General features: G+C 40.1%; 2 protein-coding genes across 3 annotated transcripts in view; both read right to left on the reverse strand.

Annotated features, from left to right (window-relative positions):
• The window catches only part of cdcp1b (CUB domain containing protein 1b), a 62,471-nt gene that overhangs the window by 13,729 nt on the left and 33,627 nt on the right, over positions 1 to 15,115 (reverse strand). For both annotated transcript variants that reach the window (XM_028817863.2, XM_028817862.2), the window contains exons 2-5: positions 12,133 to 12,339; positions 10,356 to 10,712; positions 6,961 to 7,320; positions 3,957 to 4,154 (exon numbers count right to left, since the gene is read on the reverse strand). In XM_028817863.2, the coding sequence (XP_028673696.1) occupies positions 3,957 to 4,154; positions 6,961 to 7,320; positions 10,356 to 10,712; positions 12,133 to 12,339 (1,122 nt within the window). The remainder of the gene's footprint in view (positions 1 to 3,956; positions 4,155 to 6,960; positions 7,321 to 10,355; positions 10,713 to 12,132; positions 12,340 to 15,115) is intronic.
• LOC114663918 (transmembrane protein 158) overlaps positions 1,954 to 15,115 on the reverse strand; it is a 91,313-nt gene continuing 78,151 nt past the window's right edge. The window contains exon 2 of the mRNA XM_051935682.1: positions 1,954 to 1,964. The gene's annotated coding sequence lies outside the window, so the exon portion shown is untranslated. The remainder of the gene's footprint in view (positions 1,965 to 15,115) is intronic.

Here is a 15,115-nt window from a genome sequence, read left to right on the forward strand (position 1 = left end):
CTATAGTCCGGATTGAAGAAGAAACGGATGAGCAAGAAAGGCTGAAAAAGTAGGTTGTCATGTCTGAAAATGAGTTGTTTGCTGTTGGGCACAATTGAAAGTACTATTTCTGCTTGGAAACTGCAATTACAAAAACTGCACAAAGTAACCATTGAGTGCAATGTATGATCAGTAGCGTGTAACAAGCTGACATTGGTTTGTCCATTATTGTTTGTGCTAGCAATGTTAACTTTTACTTTCTAAATATTTGGTATTACAGATTGAGGCAATTAAAGTAAATTCTTCTAATAAATTAACCTATAAAGTGTTACTGTACTTACTGTTCACAGTGTATGTCACCATTTTGGATTGACATCACAATCTGAAGTTGGAAAAACTCAGACACGAGGGACCAGGGGCCTCATGTATACCGCCGTGCGTAAAACTCACACTATAACATGGCGTAAGCACAAAAGCGGGAATGTGCGTACGCACAGAAAAATCCAGATGCAAGAATCTGTGCGTACGCAAACTTTCACGTTCTTCCACTACATAAATCCAGATCAGCGTGAAAAGTAACGCACATGCACGCGCCTTCAGTCCCGCCCCAACTCCTCCCAGAATTACGCCTCTTTGAATATGCAAATCGATATAAACAGCCTTCTGTGAAAAGACAATGGGAAAAGCACAGGGGAAAATATAATAATTTCAGTGAATACCAAGTGGAGGCAAAGGAAAAACGTACTATTTGTTGGTTTAAACAGTGGTATAATCAACAAAAGAAAGTTGATCGAGTGACAGAGTGTCGGAGAAACTCAAAAGCTCAAGTTCACAAAGTCGCAGTGCCCGAAATAAAAAAGAAGTTGTCACATGTCAAAGTCGGCATGAAAAGGCAACTCGTAGCAGACCGTTTGAGTGTCATATGAAAGCTTATTAGGGTACAGAGAAAAAAAATAGGCACACAGTGGGGAAAAAAAGCACGAAATTTCCACTTTAATCACGTAGTTTATTTTGTCATTAAAGCAGAACATCATAAACTTCATCTTAAAATCGTTTATTTTACTAGTTTCTCAAGTAGCACGTTAAATGCTTTGTTCTGTGTTTGATCTTCTATGTGCTCTGTGTGTGTGAATCACTACGTGCTTCCGTTCTTTCTCTTTCTCCGACAGGACACAGAATCCATTACATTCGTGATATTACAGCTCTCTGAATAATTAAAATACTGAGATGTATACGTGATATCTTTTTCATGATGATAGGAATGAAAGCATGTTATTAAACATGGGAACACGGTGGCGCAGTGATTGTTCATATCTCACGCAAGAGGCTTGCTGCGCCATGTGCGACCTTCGATGAAATAATTTTTTACAAAAGTGCTGTCTCTTTCAAACGTACTAACCTCCAATTCCTGTCCTTATTTTTCTTTCTCCAAATACCCAATCGCCACACAATCAGCTCTGTAATAGACGTTAAGCCATCTGTAAGCTTAGAACGCCGATTCTTCAAAACTTTTAAGGAACATTGAAATATCTTCATAGTACGTGTTTAATTATTCTATCCGTCTATCCTTCCAGTGTCGCGTCAGCACCAGCAATAACACAGCGCAAGGCAGGAGCTATCCGTGAACTAGCTAGCGCTGCGGCACTGTGTCCTCACATGTTTAATTATTAACAATACAGATTATTTAAATAAAGTTAAAGTTTTATCTGTATACTATAAGCAACATATTTTGCTGCATTTCACCTTAAAAATGATATCGCCATCATACGCGCTTTATAAAGTGGCGCAGGTTGTGCAATATTATAACTGTAGTGTAAGTTTACAGTGGGGTAATTGTACTTATAAGTACAAACAGTTCTACAAGGAGCACTTGATGGACTGATTTGAGTGCGTTTAGAGTTCTTGGGATGAAACTGTTTCTAAGCCGCGAAGTCCTTACAGGAAAGTCTCTGAAATGTTTTGCCGTTTCAATCAGGCAGCGTCTGCTTCATGCTGTATACCGATAATTCTCTTTCCGATCAGCTGCTGCTGTGATTCACACTCAGATACAGTGATATAAATACTCCGAGTGGTGCAGTGAGAGTAATATGGAAAAAGATGATCCGCGGTGGCAACCCTTAACGGGAGCAGCTGAAAGAAGATGATGATGCAGTGAGCGTTACAACGCTAAAGCAGTTCTGGTATTTGGAATACTATGGCTATTCCCTGGACCATTATATTGCTGCAGGTTAATTACAATCAGATGCGTTACACTAATAAACAATATGCAGTTAGCTTCAGTGTATTTATAAAGCCGCGTCAGAAATGTGGATCTAAAAGAAAGGGTGACCACACAGGAACAGTAGCACTGCTTTGACGCTGGGTGCCGCCAGTGTGCAAAACCGAGCGGAGAAATTGCGTACACCAGGGTATGAGGTACTGTGGAAATGTGCATGGCTTTACGCCAAGTTTAGCTTTTATACATCATGATTTGAGCGTGGAAACGTTCGTACACAACATTTCTGTGCGTACACACTGTTTACACATGAGGCCCCTGGCCTGAATTTGTGAGTAGTAATTCCAAGTTTGAGGTGTGTTCTCTTTGCAGTTTCCAAGTCTGATGTCAGAAATGGTGAGTTCCGAGTGTTAGTCAAATGCTGCATAAATATCAAGGCTGCTGGTTCATTTCTTCGATGTCCTCACACTCACTGTACAACCCTAACAAGTCCTCTGTTAGTTATATCTAATTATATATACATCCATACAAACATTCATTTACAATTCCACTGAATCCCATTTAGGATTGGGGAACAATCAGCAACACTGCACTCAAAGTGGGAAACAACCTGGGAAAAAGAGGCAGCCCATCCTGGAGCCCACCCAAGCACACACCCACAGAGGCCCAATTCAGAGTCAACAATGAACTCATCCTACAGGTCTTCGGAAATGTAGAAGGACAACAGCAGAAGGCAGAGGAAAACCCCTGCAGACATGGGAAGCATGCTCAGATTTCACATAAACAATGACAAGATGTGGGATTCAACCCTTGAATTGTGGATGTGTGAAGTAGTATTGTGCCTGGTCTGATTGTTTAAAAAGTAAAATGCATTCTGATGATTTACTGTATCATGTTATCGTAAAACACAAAATAAAATGAAGTGTCACCTTTAGCACAATGATCCTTTCTCTACCAGGTGTGGATCTGCCTGACCCCTGCATACATTATTTGTTCCATCACAGTTTCATCTTGCATATGCTGATGCTGCTGTACGTTTTTCCTTTTGCAGGGATTAAATTACACGGCCCAAAGGCATTACCGCAATCACCATGCAGTACACAAACAACATGTCCTATGCTAGGGGTCTGCAAAGTCTGTCCTGGAGGGCTGATGTGTCTGCAGGTTTTTTGATCCAAACCAACTGCTTAATTAGAAACAAATTCTTGCCAATTATATTTAATGGGGTGTCTGCCATATAAGCTCATTTTTATATCACAGAATTTTTTTTTTCCTTTCCAAGAGTATCATCTAAATGATTTGTATTCTGAAGTGGATTAGTAATTCTTCAGTTTTTTTCTGTTCAGTTTCCTTCTAAATACTTTATTAAAGCAGAAGCTCATGATGAATACACCGGTGAAAGGGAAAGAAGTTCGATGGAGAAATGTGGGTCCCTTTGTCATCTGCATCTTACTGTTAATGAGTCATTAAAATAGTGAAGACTAGACTAAAGACTAAAATAAGCCATTAAGGGCAGGGAATCGGAATAAGCGAGACAATTAAAATGAAGCATAAAAATGTTGCTTGAGCAATAACAGCCTGAACAGCAATAATTGACTTCTCATTAAGAAATTGGTAAGGTACAAAAGCCTGTAGCCACTAGAGTCCTTCAGGACAGACTTTGCAGACCCCTTCTACATGCCATTTGCTTTTATGACACTGGCTTTAATTCAACGGATTCATTTAGTACAACATTTGCTGAAATAAAAAGTTAACTTCTCACCTATGACTTTATTAATTTCCATACCAAGATGTTCTATATTGCAGTCACGAATGAGTACATCTGTAATGTTGCCTGACTGCAGAGTAATTTCTGATTGACAGTCTGTAGAGATGCAGATCTGACAGTCTCGGTTTAATTTCTTCTGCTTTATTTTCAAAAGCATTCCATACTCTTTCTGTAGGTCAACAGTATAGCGTGCTAAAAGGAATTTAAAAAAGAAAAAAAGATTACATGACAGACTTATCACACACTCAAACTGGGGCATTCTCAAAGTCAATAAAGGACAGGGGGCTAACCAGTGAACTTGAGAGTATACTTCCCTGTCTACTTCTGAAGGAGCTTTGGCCCAGTTCAGGATCATGGGGAGATGGTGGCAATCCCTGAATCTTGGGGCTCAAGGCAGGGACCTACCCAGGGAGGGGACATTCCCACTCTCACTAACAATCATTGGTATTCATTAGTCTTTACTACTGATGTGCTTTTGTAAGTCACAATGGACAAAAGCGCTTGCTAAGTAAAAAAAAAAAAAAAAAAGTACATATTATACATATCATATCTATCTATATTATATATATATAGAAAAGCCAAATACCACAGACTCACTCATCACGAAATCTCCCAAACCATGAGGACTTGGGACTTGAAATTTGGATGTAGGTTACCCTTGGCCCATAGGTGCTCGCTAAGAAATGGTTTTAAAAATTTCATTGTCCAAGAGCAAAATTTCTTATAGTTTTTTAGACCTGTTTGTATGACTGTCTGCTTTTCACGAGAGAACTACTTAACGGATTTAGATGTTTTTTTTGTAGAATTTGCTTGAGTATTCCGGTTAATTTTGCAAGTTCTCTCATTGCGCTAAGAATCATAGTTCGCTTGCAGTAGCGATATATTCGCGCTAATCCCAGACAGAAGCTGTGGGCCGAGGGGAGGAGGAAGCGTGAAGTCAGGAGTAGAGAGATGGGCAGATTTTATATTATTATATATTATTATATATATTATTATATATATATATATATACACATACATACAGTGGGTACGGAAAGTATTCAGACCCCCTTCAATTTTTTACTCTTTGTTATACTGCAGCCATTTGCTAAAATCATTTTTTTTCCCCTCATTAATGTACACACAGCACCCCATATTGACAGACAAAAAAAGAATTTTTGAAATCGTTGCAGATTTATTAAAAAAGAAAAACTGAAATATCACATGGTCCTAAGTATTTAGACCCTTTGCTCAGTATTTAGTAGAAGCATCCTTTTGAGCTAATACAGCCATGAGTCTTCCTGGGAAAGATGCAACAAGTTTTTCACACCTGGATTTGCGGATCCTCTGCCATTCCTCCTTGCAGATCCTCTCCAGTTCTGTCAGGTTGGATGGTAAACGTTGGACGACAGCCATTTTTAGGTCTCTCCAGAGATGCTCAATTGGGTTTAAGTCAGGGCTCTGGCTGGGCCATTCAAGAACAGTCACAGAGTTGTTGTGAAGCCACTCCTTCGTTATTTTAGCTGTGTGCTTAGGGTCATTGTCTTGTTGGAAGGTAAACCTTCGGCCCAGTCTAAGGTCCTTAGCACTCTGGAGAAGGTTTTTGTCCAGGATATCCCTGTACTTGGCCGCATTCATCTTTCCCTTGATTGCAACCAGTCGTCCTGTCCCTGTAGCTGAAAAACACCCCCACAGCATGATGCTGCCACCACCATGCTTCACTGTGGGGACTGTATTGGACAAGTGATGAGCAGTGCCTGGTTGTCTCCACACATACCACTTAGACTTAAGGCCAAAAAGTTCTATCTTGGTCTCATCAGACCAGAGAATCTTATTTCTCACCATCTCAGAGTCCTTCAGGTGTCTTTTAGCAAACTCCATGCGGACTGTCATGTGTCTTGCACTGAGGAGAGGTTTCCGACAGGCCACTCTGCCATAAAGCCCTGACTGGTGGAGGGCTGCAGTGATGGTTGACTTTCTACAACTTTCTCCCATCTCCTGACTGCATCTCTGGAGCTCAGCCAAAGTGATCTTTGGGTTCTTCTTTCCCTCTCTCACCAAGGCTCTTCTCCCCCGGTAGCTCAGCTTGGCCGGACGGCCAGCTCTAGGAAGGGTTCTGGTCGTCCCAAATGTCTTCCATTTAAGGATTATGGAGGCCACTGTGCTCTTGGGAACCTTAAGTGCAGCAGAAATATTTTTGTAACCATGGCCAGATCTGTGCCTTGCCACAATTCTGTCTCTGAGCTCTTCAGGCAGTTCCTTTGACCTCATGATTCTCATTTGCTCTGACATGCATTGTGCGCTGTAAGGTCTTATATAGACAGGTGTGTGGCTTTCCTAATCAAGTCCAATCAGTATAATCAAACACAGCTGGACTCAAATGAAGGTGATCTCAAGGATGATCAGAAGAAATGGAAAGCACCGGAGTTAAATATATGAGTGTCACAGCAAAGAGTCTGAATACTTAGGACCATGTGATATTTCAGTTTTTCTTTTTTAATAAATCTGCAACAATTTCAAAAATTCTTTTTTTTGTCTGTCAATATGGGGTGCTGTGTGTACATTAATGAGGGAAAAAATTAATTTAAATGATTTTAGCAAATGGCTGCAATATAACAAAGAGTGAAAAATTGAAGGGGGTCTGAATACTTTCCGTACCCACTGTGTGTGTGTGTGTGTGTATATATATATATATATATATATATATATATATATATATATATATATATATATATATATATTTATGATAGATGAGATAGAGATAGAGAGATAGAGAGATAGATAGATATATTTATTATAGATAGCTAGCTAGCTATCTATCTGTGCCAAGTGCTGTGTAATGGAGAATTCTGCTAATGGCACTTCAAAAAATGAATCAATCTATCAGTCTTCATTACATGGAGTAACTAAAACAGGTTTTAATTTTTTTTTTTTGTACTTTACATAGAAGCATTTAACCCAGAATTTTCTTTTGGGTTACGGGCTTCAGTTTGATTAAGCTGAAATGATTTTTACATACCCGGTAAGCTGGTATTGGAGACCTGCACTTGAAATTGCAAGTTGAGAATCCCAGGGTCATTGGGTGTCACTTCACAGTTCCGAAGAGACATGTTAAAGTTTCCAGAAATAGGATTTTGCCAAATGTCTGTCAATGGTTTGGAAATAGTCGGTGTACCTGGCAGACCATATTCTACTGCTACGCTCTTCTTCTCACATTCAGGCTGACTGTAATTTAGAAACTGGATTGTGGCATTGTGTTTTTGAGGGACACCAAAATTCCAGGACATCAGGTCGTCATCAGGGAAACTCTGGGGGTAGTTGGGTGAAAGAAACTCGTAGGTCAAACCTGGTGACAAAACCACTTCAACAATACCAAGCCCTTAAAGAGAGAGATGACAAAAAAATGCATTATCTACGCTTGCATGAAACTGAAATCAACACATACCAAGTATAGACACTTAGCACAAATCACAAATGTAACACACATCTTTCAATTTCTGTTTTGCACCATTATTCAGATAACTTTGAATATTATTAATTGTCTTCTTTTATTCTAATTTAAATGCTCATGATAATCATCAGAGTATTTTGATTAAATACCTTTGCTACAAGTGAATTCTCTGACGCTTCCAAGTTTGAGACAGTTTGCCAGCCATAGTGTGATCAGCATAGTAATGGAAGCTTTGGTTGTCCCTTTCAGAATAGTACTGTTTGCTCCAATGTGTCAACATAATTAAAGCTATGAGTGTAGTTTATTATTAATTTACTTAGCAAATGCCTTTATCCAAAGCAACTTACAAAGCAAGTTTGGCGAGAATGCTTAGAAGGTGCAAGCAACAAAAGTAACAAAGAGCAAGATAACAAGAGGGAGTAATGCGATTACGAGTACATAATTAAACATGCAACCAGCCTTAAGACACAAATCAGCATCCTAATCTTTGCCAGTACAACAGCTGCTACCCTAGAAAAGAGAAACTTAGCAGTTCTAAAATATTTAATGAAAAGGCACATTTTCAAAAGACACATAAATGAGTGAATTGGATCCAGCTGAAGTAGACAGGGAGGTAATTTCACGGCTTTGGAGCAAGAATGGAGAAATATGAGCAGTCTTGGCACCCCTGAAGCACTACAACCTGCACTTCAGAACTGGTAGTCCACCTGAAGCTAAGCATGTGCGATATAAACGTGATTATTATTATTGTCTGGCAAGAGAATGGATGGTCTGCAGGCAGAGGCAGAACGGAGCCTTCTTGAAGGGACATATGGAGAGACCAAAGCCTGGAGATGCTGAGGAGCAGAACCTTTCAGTGAACTGTAGGTCAAGACAAGAATTTTCAAAAGGAAGCCAGTGGAGAGAGGAGAATCAGAAGGCAAGTATAGGAATGCTGACTTGGAAAGGTTAAGTTTAAAGTGATGTGCATTTATCCATGATGAGAGGGAAGAAAGACAACCAGAGATCTGGGCTGAAACCTGTGGGCAGTAACAGGCAAAATGAGAGAAAAATCAGAATCTTCGGCATTTAGGTAGCAGGAGAAGCCATGAGAAGAAATTACATTGCCTAAGGAGTGAATGTGGAGAGAAAACACTGATCCTTCAGGCACACCTGTGGAAAGTTTCTGTGGAGGAGATGTTAGACCAGGAGACACAAAAGGATGAGTGAGAAAGGTATGGCTTGGACCAGTTCAAAGCAGAATCCTGGATTCTGAGCTTATTGAGTGAAGAGATAAGCAGGGAGCAGTTCATGGTGTCAAAAGATGATGAAAGATCAAGAAGGACAGAGGAGAGAGAAGCTGCTCGAGCAGATCTAAGAGCTTGTGTGACTTGTGAAGTGACCAGGAATCCAGATTAGAAAGGATCGGATATATTGCCAGAGGGATAAGAGGAAGGTTGTTTATGGACCACATGTTGAGGCGTCCTGGACAGGAATGGAAGATGGAAGACAGGGTGGTAACACTCAATGGCAGATGGGCTGAAAGAGGGTTTCTGGAGAATAGTGATTTGGGATTACATGAGATTAATTAATCCTGTACATGATCTTCCATATTATGAGATACTAGTCATTAAGCCCGTTACAATAACAGGCGCTAGAACAGTAGTACATAAACAGTAGTAGGAACAGTCTATATTAAATGGCAAGGGACTTTGACCTCATTCTTTTTGTTGGTTGTATTATTCTTTGTCTTTCAGCCTCTCTTTTGCTGATGTTTACTTGCTGAGCTGACCGTTCTTCGTGGGCTGCCGCCGTGTATTGTGTGTCTTTAATTTTCTGACAGTAATACTGTCTTGTATGTCCGCTGGCTTGTACGTTCGTAATATACCTTTAATTTTCTCTAACAGTAATACTGGCTTGTATGTTTTTGTAATATGCGTCACTGTATTGTGTACCTTTAATTTCCTCTCGCAGTAATACTGGTTTGTATTTCCATAAAACGCCTGTAACTTTCTCTGACAGTAATATCGCGCATCGCACTTCACCAGAAGATACACACACACGGACACCTGGACGCACACAGGGATTTTATTAAAGAGGATGTTTGCACATTTCAAATACTATTTCTCCAATGATGAAACACCAAAATCTTTAAAATGTTTTAAGTCTCAATGGCAAAATCTGAAATGTGTTCTGCCTCGAGGGAAACGGATATAGGATGATGGAGATAAGAAATCAGGAAATGGAACGCTGTCAAAACAACCAAACCCAGAACCATTAACCATGAAGACTAATGCACTGTTTGTCAAAAATAAAAAGCTAAACCATTCCTCCACAACAAACCAAGAGCAGAAAATAAAAAACAGAAATCAACATGCAATTAAGTCGCACAATAGGTTCATGTTATCCACAGTCTTGGACAAGCCAGCAAGTTTGGGGCGGAGTGGTGGCTCTGAGGCTAAGGATCTGCGCTGGTATCCCGAAGGTTGCCGGTTCGAATCCCCGTCACTGCCATAAGAGATCCTACTCTGCTGGGCCCTTGAGCAAGGCCCTTAACCTGTAATTGCTCCAGGGGGCACTGTACAATGGCTGACCCTGCGCTCTGACCCCAAGGGGTATGCAAAAACAAACACTGTTGTAAGTCGCTCTGGATAAAAGCGTCTGCTAAATGATGTAAATGTAAATGTTGTCCCTGCTTAGTAACATATTAACAATCCATAATGGAAAACAAAATGGCATTGTGGGATGATGTCAAAATAATTTAACACAATTAAAATGCACTTAAATGAAAATAATGAATAAAAAAAAAAAAACCTCACATTTCTAAAAGTAACCAGGAATTCAAAAAACTAATTTTGGCAAAAAGAAGATTTCTGTAATGCAACATTAACAATTTAAACAGTTTTTTTCTTATTTTTTTACTGGATCAATGTTCTACCTTGAGTAAAGCTACAGCTCACTTGATGATTATGTTTCATACTTACGTTTGATTGACTTTGTGATCTCGATGGTAAACCCTGATTGATTCACTTTTTCCTTGCCCTGGATTCTGAGGTACAGCTTCGTTTCATTCATGACATTTATTTTAGAAATGGCACCTTGCCTGCAAAATGTGCCAATACTTGTCGGGTTGTAATTTGTTTTTGTCAGGATGGTGTAAGTCATCTGATCTTTGCAGTTCTCCAAAGGGTTTATTTGGCTCATGCCAGTTCCTGGGAAATTCAACACAAGTGACCTTTGAGGAGAAACCTTGATCATCCAAACCAAGGTCCTGTTGAACTTTGGGAAATCTAAGGAGAGCAGTTCAGCGACATCAGAAGCACATGAATTAGAGCTGCAATCTGAAAAGACAAGAAAATGGTATGATTGAATCGTATTTATATCTTTGTCACATACAAAGTCTTTAGCACTCATGGCTGTCAGCATAATGCAGAACACTGGGGGATGGTGGCAAGGGGGTCTAACAGAAGAGTGTGCACAAAATATTAAAACCTGACCATTTAAACTATAGAAATTTAAAATAAACAAACATAAAACTTTGTAGAAAGGCAGACTACACTTTTTTCCATTTACACTATGAGTGTGTTTGTTATTAAAGTGATGGCAGCAGCACTGCAATCAAATGGCTGCAAACTACTTTTTAATTATATGCTGTAGACTGTCAAGTCAAATCAGCAAATGGCACAGATTGTCAAGCCAAACAGGAGTTTTGCTACTCTGAGCACAGTCTGTACAAACCTACCAGCTGACAGTTTGGAAAGAAAATGTAATTTATTGCCATTTTTAAAAAACAAAAATTTTGAATGAATAATAGGCAGAAGGACAAAGACTTTTCTACCCTCTGAAAAGCATATGAAGTTGTCCAGAGATTGGATTAATTCACAAACTGGCGTGCAAAAAAAAAAAAAACCAAAAACAGAATCCGAGGGGTCTGTATTGCTACTGGCGAGAGCGTGCTGCATGGATGTATTTAAAAAACGTGTGACCGGTAAAAGGATGTCAGAAACAGGTTTGGTTTTACTCTCAGTCCACTGCCAAAATCTCAGGGGTGAGCTCACCCAGACTGCACCCTGCCTTTTGAGGCCTACACCACACAGGCACCTCTGCAGATGAAGGCCACTGAAACTGTCATTTTTTGATCCCGCTTATCACGTCTGCTTCAATAGGATTTCTTAAATATCAGCCAAACACTTCTTTGCAGATTATTGTGATGACCTTTACTGGGAAAACCTTATCGTAATTGCCTTTAACCATCAACACGGGCTAAACCATTTAGCTCAGACTACTACGTAAAGACTGGCATTACACTAAACAGGAGAATTACCAAACAGTTACAACATGTCAGGGCATCTGCAAAAAGAAATAGATAAAGGTTATTCCAACACTCAAAAAAGGTTCAAGACACAATGCTTCAGGTGTTCATCGTGTTTAACTATACGGCTGAAATGCTGTGCCTCTAACCTTCTTAACTTTTTCTTTAGCTTTATGTATTTTTTTTTCTAAACAGGTGAGATTTATTGATTCTTTTATTTTAAATACTATGTAACAAAAATGTCTACCTTATGACACTTGTGTAAAATAAGAATGTTTACACTCTAAACATTAAGCTATGAATTCACATTTCACATTGGAGTTGTTTAAATGATCGTATTCTGATTTTTTTTTTTTTTTTTTTTTTTTTTAAGTTCTTTATATTTTCAGAAGACGTATGGCTGTACTAATGCTGTTGTAGTAATGAAAGAGGATTTCTTTTCTACTTACTTATACTCCTGATGATCTCTACGTTGAAGAAATCCTGTGGCTGTGTGCAGTTGAATTCAAATGTCCTGTTTGGGCCCGAGGCGAGGGTGATGTTGGAAGTGCAGGCCTGCTTGCCATTAGTTGTAATGCATATGGCGCATTTACTGCTGGGGGATGCAGAGGCAATGGTGACAGTGGTGTTCCCTTGTATGGTCATCATCACCGACTCTAAAAGCAGACCACAGAAACACATCAATGCAGTGCTACAAAAAAAGGTTTGCCCCATTTCCGATATCCTTGAATTTTGTACATTTGTCATAATGAATGGTTTCAGGCCTTTAGACAAAATGTAATATTACATAATGAGAACCAGTGAAAACATAGTACATCATTTCTAATTTTGGTTTGACTTTGTGAAAATGTAATTGCCCCCTTAGGAACTCACTCACTCAAATAACTGGATAGAGTTCACTGATACTATCATTAGAATCGGCTGACTGAACGCAGCCAGCCCTCCCCATATGTTGATCCTCCCTGTGAGAGTGAAGTCATAACCTCAAAGATTCTAGAAGAACACCAGGCCTCCATCAAAGGAATCTCCAGAAGAGATGAGGAAAAAAGAAAAGACTGGAAACTTACCAATAAGGAAAGGATAACAAAGCCATGTCTAATGTACCATAGGGAGAGCGAGTCTCTACAAATTGAGAACAGGCAGAACAACTGAGAATTTTAGCAGGAAAGACTGGCCTGACAGTATGGTGGTACAGTGGTAACGCTGCTGCCTTGCAGTAAGATGACCAGGGTTCATGTCCCAGGCCCTCCCAGGAGATTGCACGTTCTCCCAGCGTCTGTGTGGGTTCTCTCTAGGTGCTCTGGTTTTCTCCCACAGTCCAAAGACATGCAAGTTATGTGGATGGGCATTGCTAAATTATCCCTAGTATGAGTGTTTGGGTGAGCTTACCCTGAGATGGCACCCTGTCCAGGAGTTGTTCCTGCATTTTGCCCTCTGCTCACCAACATCAACCCCCCACAACTGCTAAAGCCGAACACCACCCCACCAAACCTGCTCAAGAATTAAGCAGGTCGGAAAATGAAAAGAAAGACTGGCCTCACAAAAATGACACCAAGAACACAGTGATGACACATTCAAAAAGTCAGACAGGATCCCAGATGAATATACAAAGGCCTCTCCAGCCTCAGGTCTGGTCAGAAGGAGACTGAGGGAAAAATAGGATTCATAGGACAGCAGCAAGATAAAAGCCCCTGCTATTCAAGAGTAAAATCTGTGCAAAGAAACACTTGGAAGATCCTCAAGTCTTTTGAAATAATGGCTGACGAGTCAGAAGTAGAACTCTGTGGAGGACACAGAGCCCACTATTAATGGCGTTGGGAAGTAAGCACATCCACCCTACAGTTAAACATGGAGGTTGTAGTGTGATGGTGCGAGGATGCTTTGCCAACTTGCCATCATGGGAACAACCATGAATTATGCACTTGGCCAGAATATTTTAATGGAGATTTTCCATTCATCTGTCCTTGATGGGCTATGCAGCATGACAAGGACATAAAACACAAAAGCAAGCGTACAACTGAACGGCTCGGACGTTTGGGTGTCCTCGTCCAAGTCCTCACTTGAAGCCAATAGGGAGCTGTTGCAGTACCAGAGATGAGCAGTCGATGTTCACAAACCCCTGAATTAAAGTAGTGCAGCAAAGAAGATTGGTCAGTGTGGAAGGCCGGGACCAAATGACACGAAGTGGAGAGCTGTGACAATTGCTTTAGCAACCGAGTATGGGCACAGTTACATTTTTACATGGGTGACAGGAGGGTGGATGATTTTGTTTCTTGAATAAAAGTCCTGATTTTAAAACTGCATTATGTTCTCTCTCAGGTGCTCTTTCTCTGCTATTGCACTTTATCTCAAAGTCTGAGGCCATTCATTTTATCAAATATGCAAAAACAAGAGAATATTGGGAAGGAAGCACATGGTGTCTCACAGCACAATATGGCAAACAAATGCCATATGAAATTTTGAATCATGGCATTAAATAAACAAATTCACAACTAGCTGAAATTTAGGTAGACACTCCGTCGGGCATCAATGACTTAAACGACAAGTTAACCATTTATCATCTGTTGGATATTATCAATGAAAAATGTAAAAACCTCAAGTGGACATAGAAGAGACTTAAAATGAAGGGACGTGTGTTTATGAAAAGAAAAAATAAAAACTTCCAGTCTGCCTTATTGAGTTGGATGTCAACACCACAAGTGACACTTAACCATTTGAAACTTTACCAAGTAGAAATCAGGTGGCCCCTTTAACTTGTAAGAATTAAACTCAAAAACATGACTGGCCCATTTACAGTGCTGCGAGACGTTATCTTTGGACAGACAGCAAAGCTTTCAGTGTTTCTTTCCACATATCAACTCAAGGGTGCAGTTACACTTCAGTCCAGCAGATGTCACTAGAGGACTTCCTGACTCTCAATTCTGGTGGGTTTGGCTTCAGGGATCACAAAAGGATGGCTGGCACCAGGCAGGTAGACTAAAAACAGGCAGGTTTATGTAGTAAATTGTTATGGAGATGGTAGAAATGGAATAGTAAAGATTAACACAGGCCACCCTGGAGAAATGGGGATTTCATTTTCAGCTTTTATATGACGCACTTCATATAGAACTCGCTCACAGCAATGCCTATTCATTACATTCTTGCAATCTCAAGTTGGCTTAATCCAGTTTGGGGTCTCCGGGCAGGAGCCAACCCCAGCAGCATTGGGCCCAATGCAAGAACCAGCATTAGACGGGGCAACAGTCAGTCACAGGGCCCATTCACACACAGCTACACTCACTAACACACACATCAGCCAACACACAAAAGGAATTAAAACAACAAACTGACAGATGAGGAATGAAAAGCACAGGTCAGAGGTTTGGCAGATGAAGGAAATAAAACAAATAATTAGATTTAAGTATTTAACAGGTTTGATGACTGGACAATCTG

Source organism: Erpetoichthys calabaricus, chromosome 13 (genome assembly GCF_900747795.2).
Source record: "Erpetoichthys calabaricus chromosome 13, fErpCal1.3, whole genome shotgun sequence".
NCBI classification, from domain to species: Eukaryota; Metazoa; Chordata; class Cladistia; order Polypteriformes; family Polypteridae; genus Erpetoichthys; species Erpetoichthys calabaricus.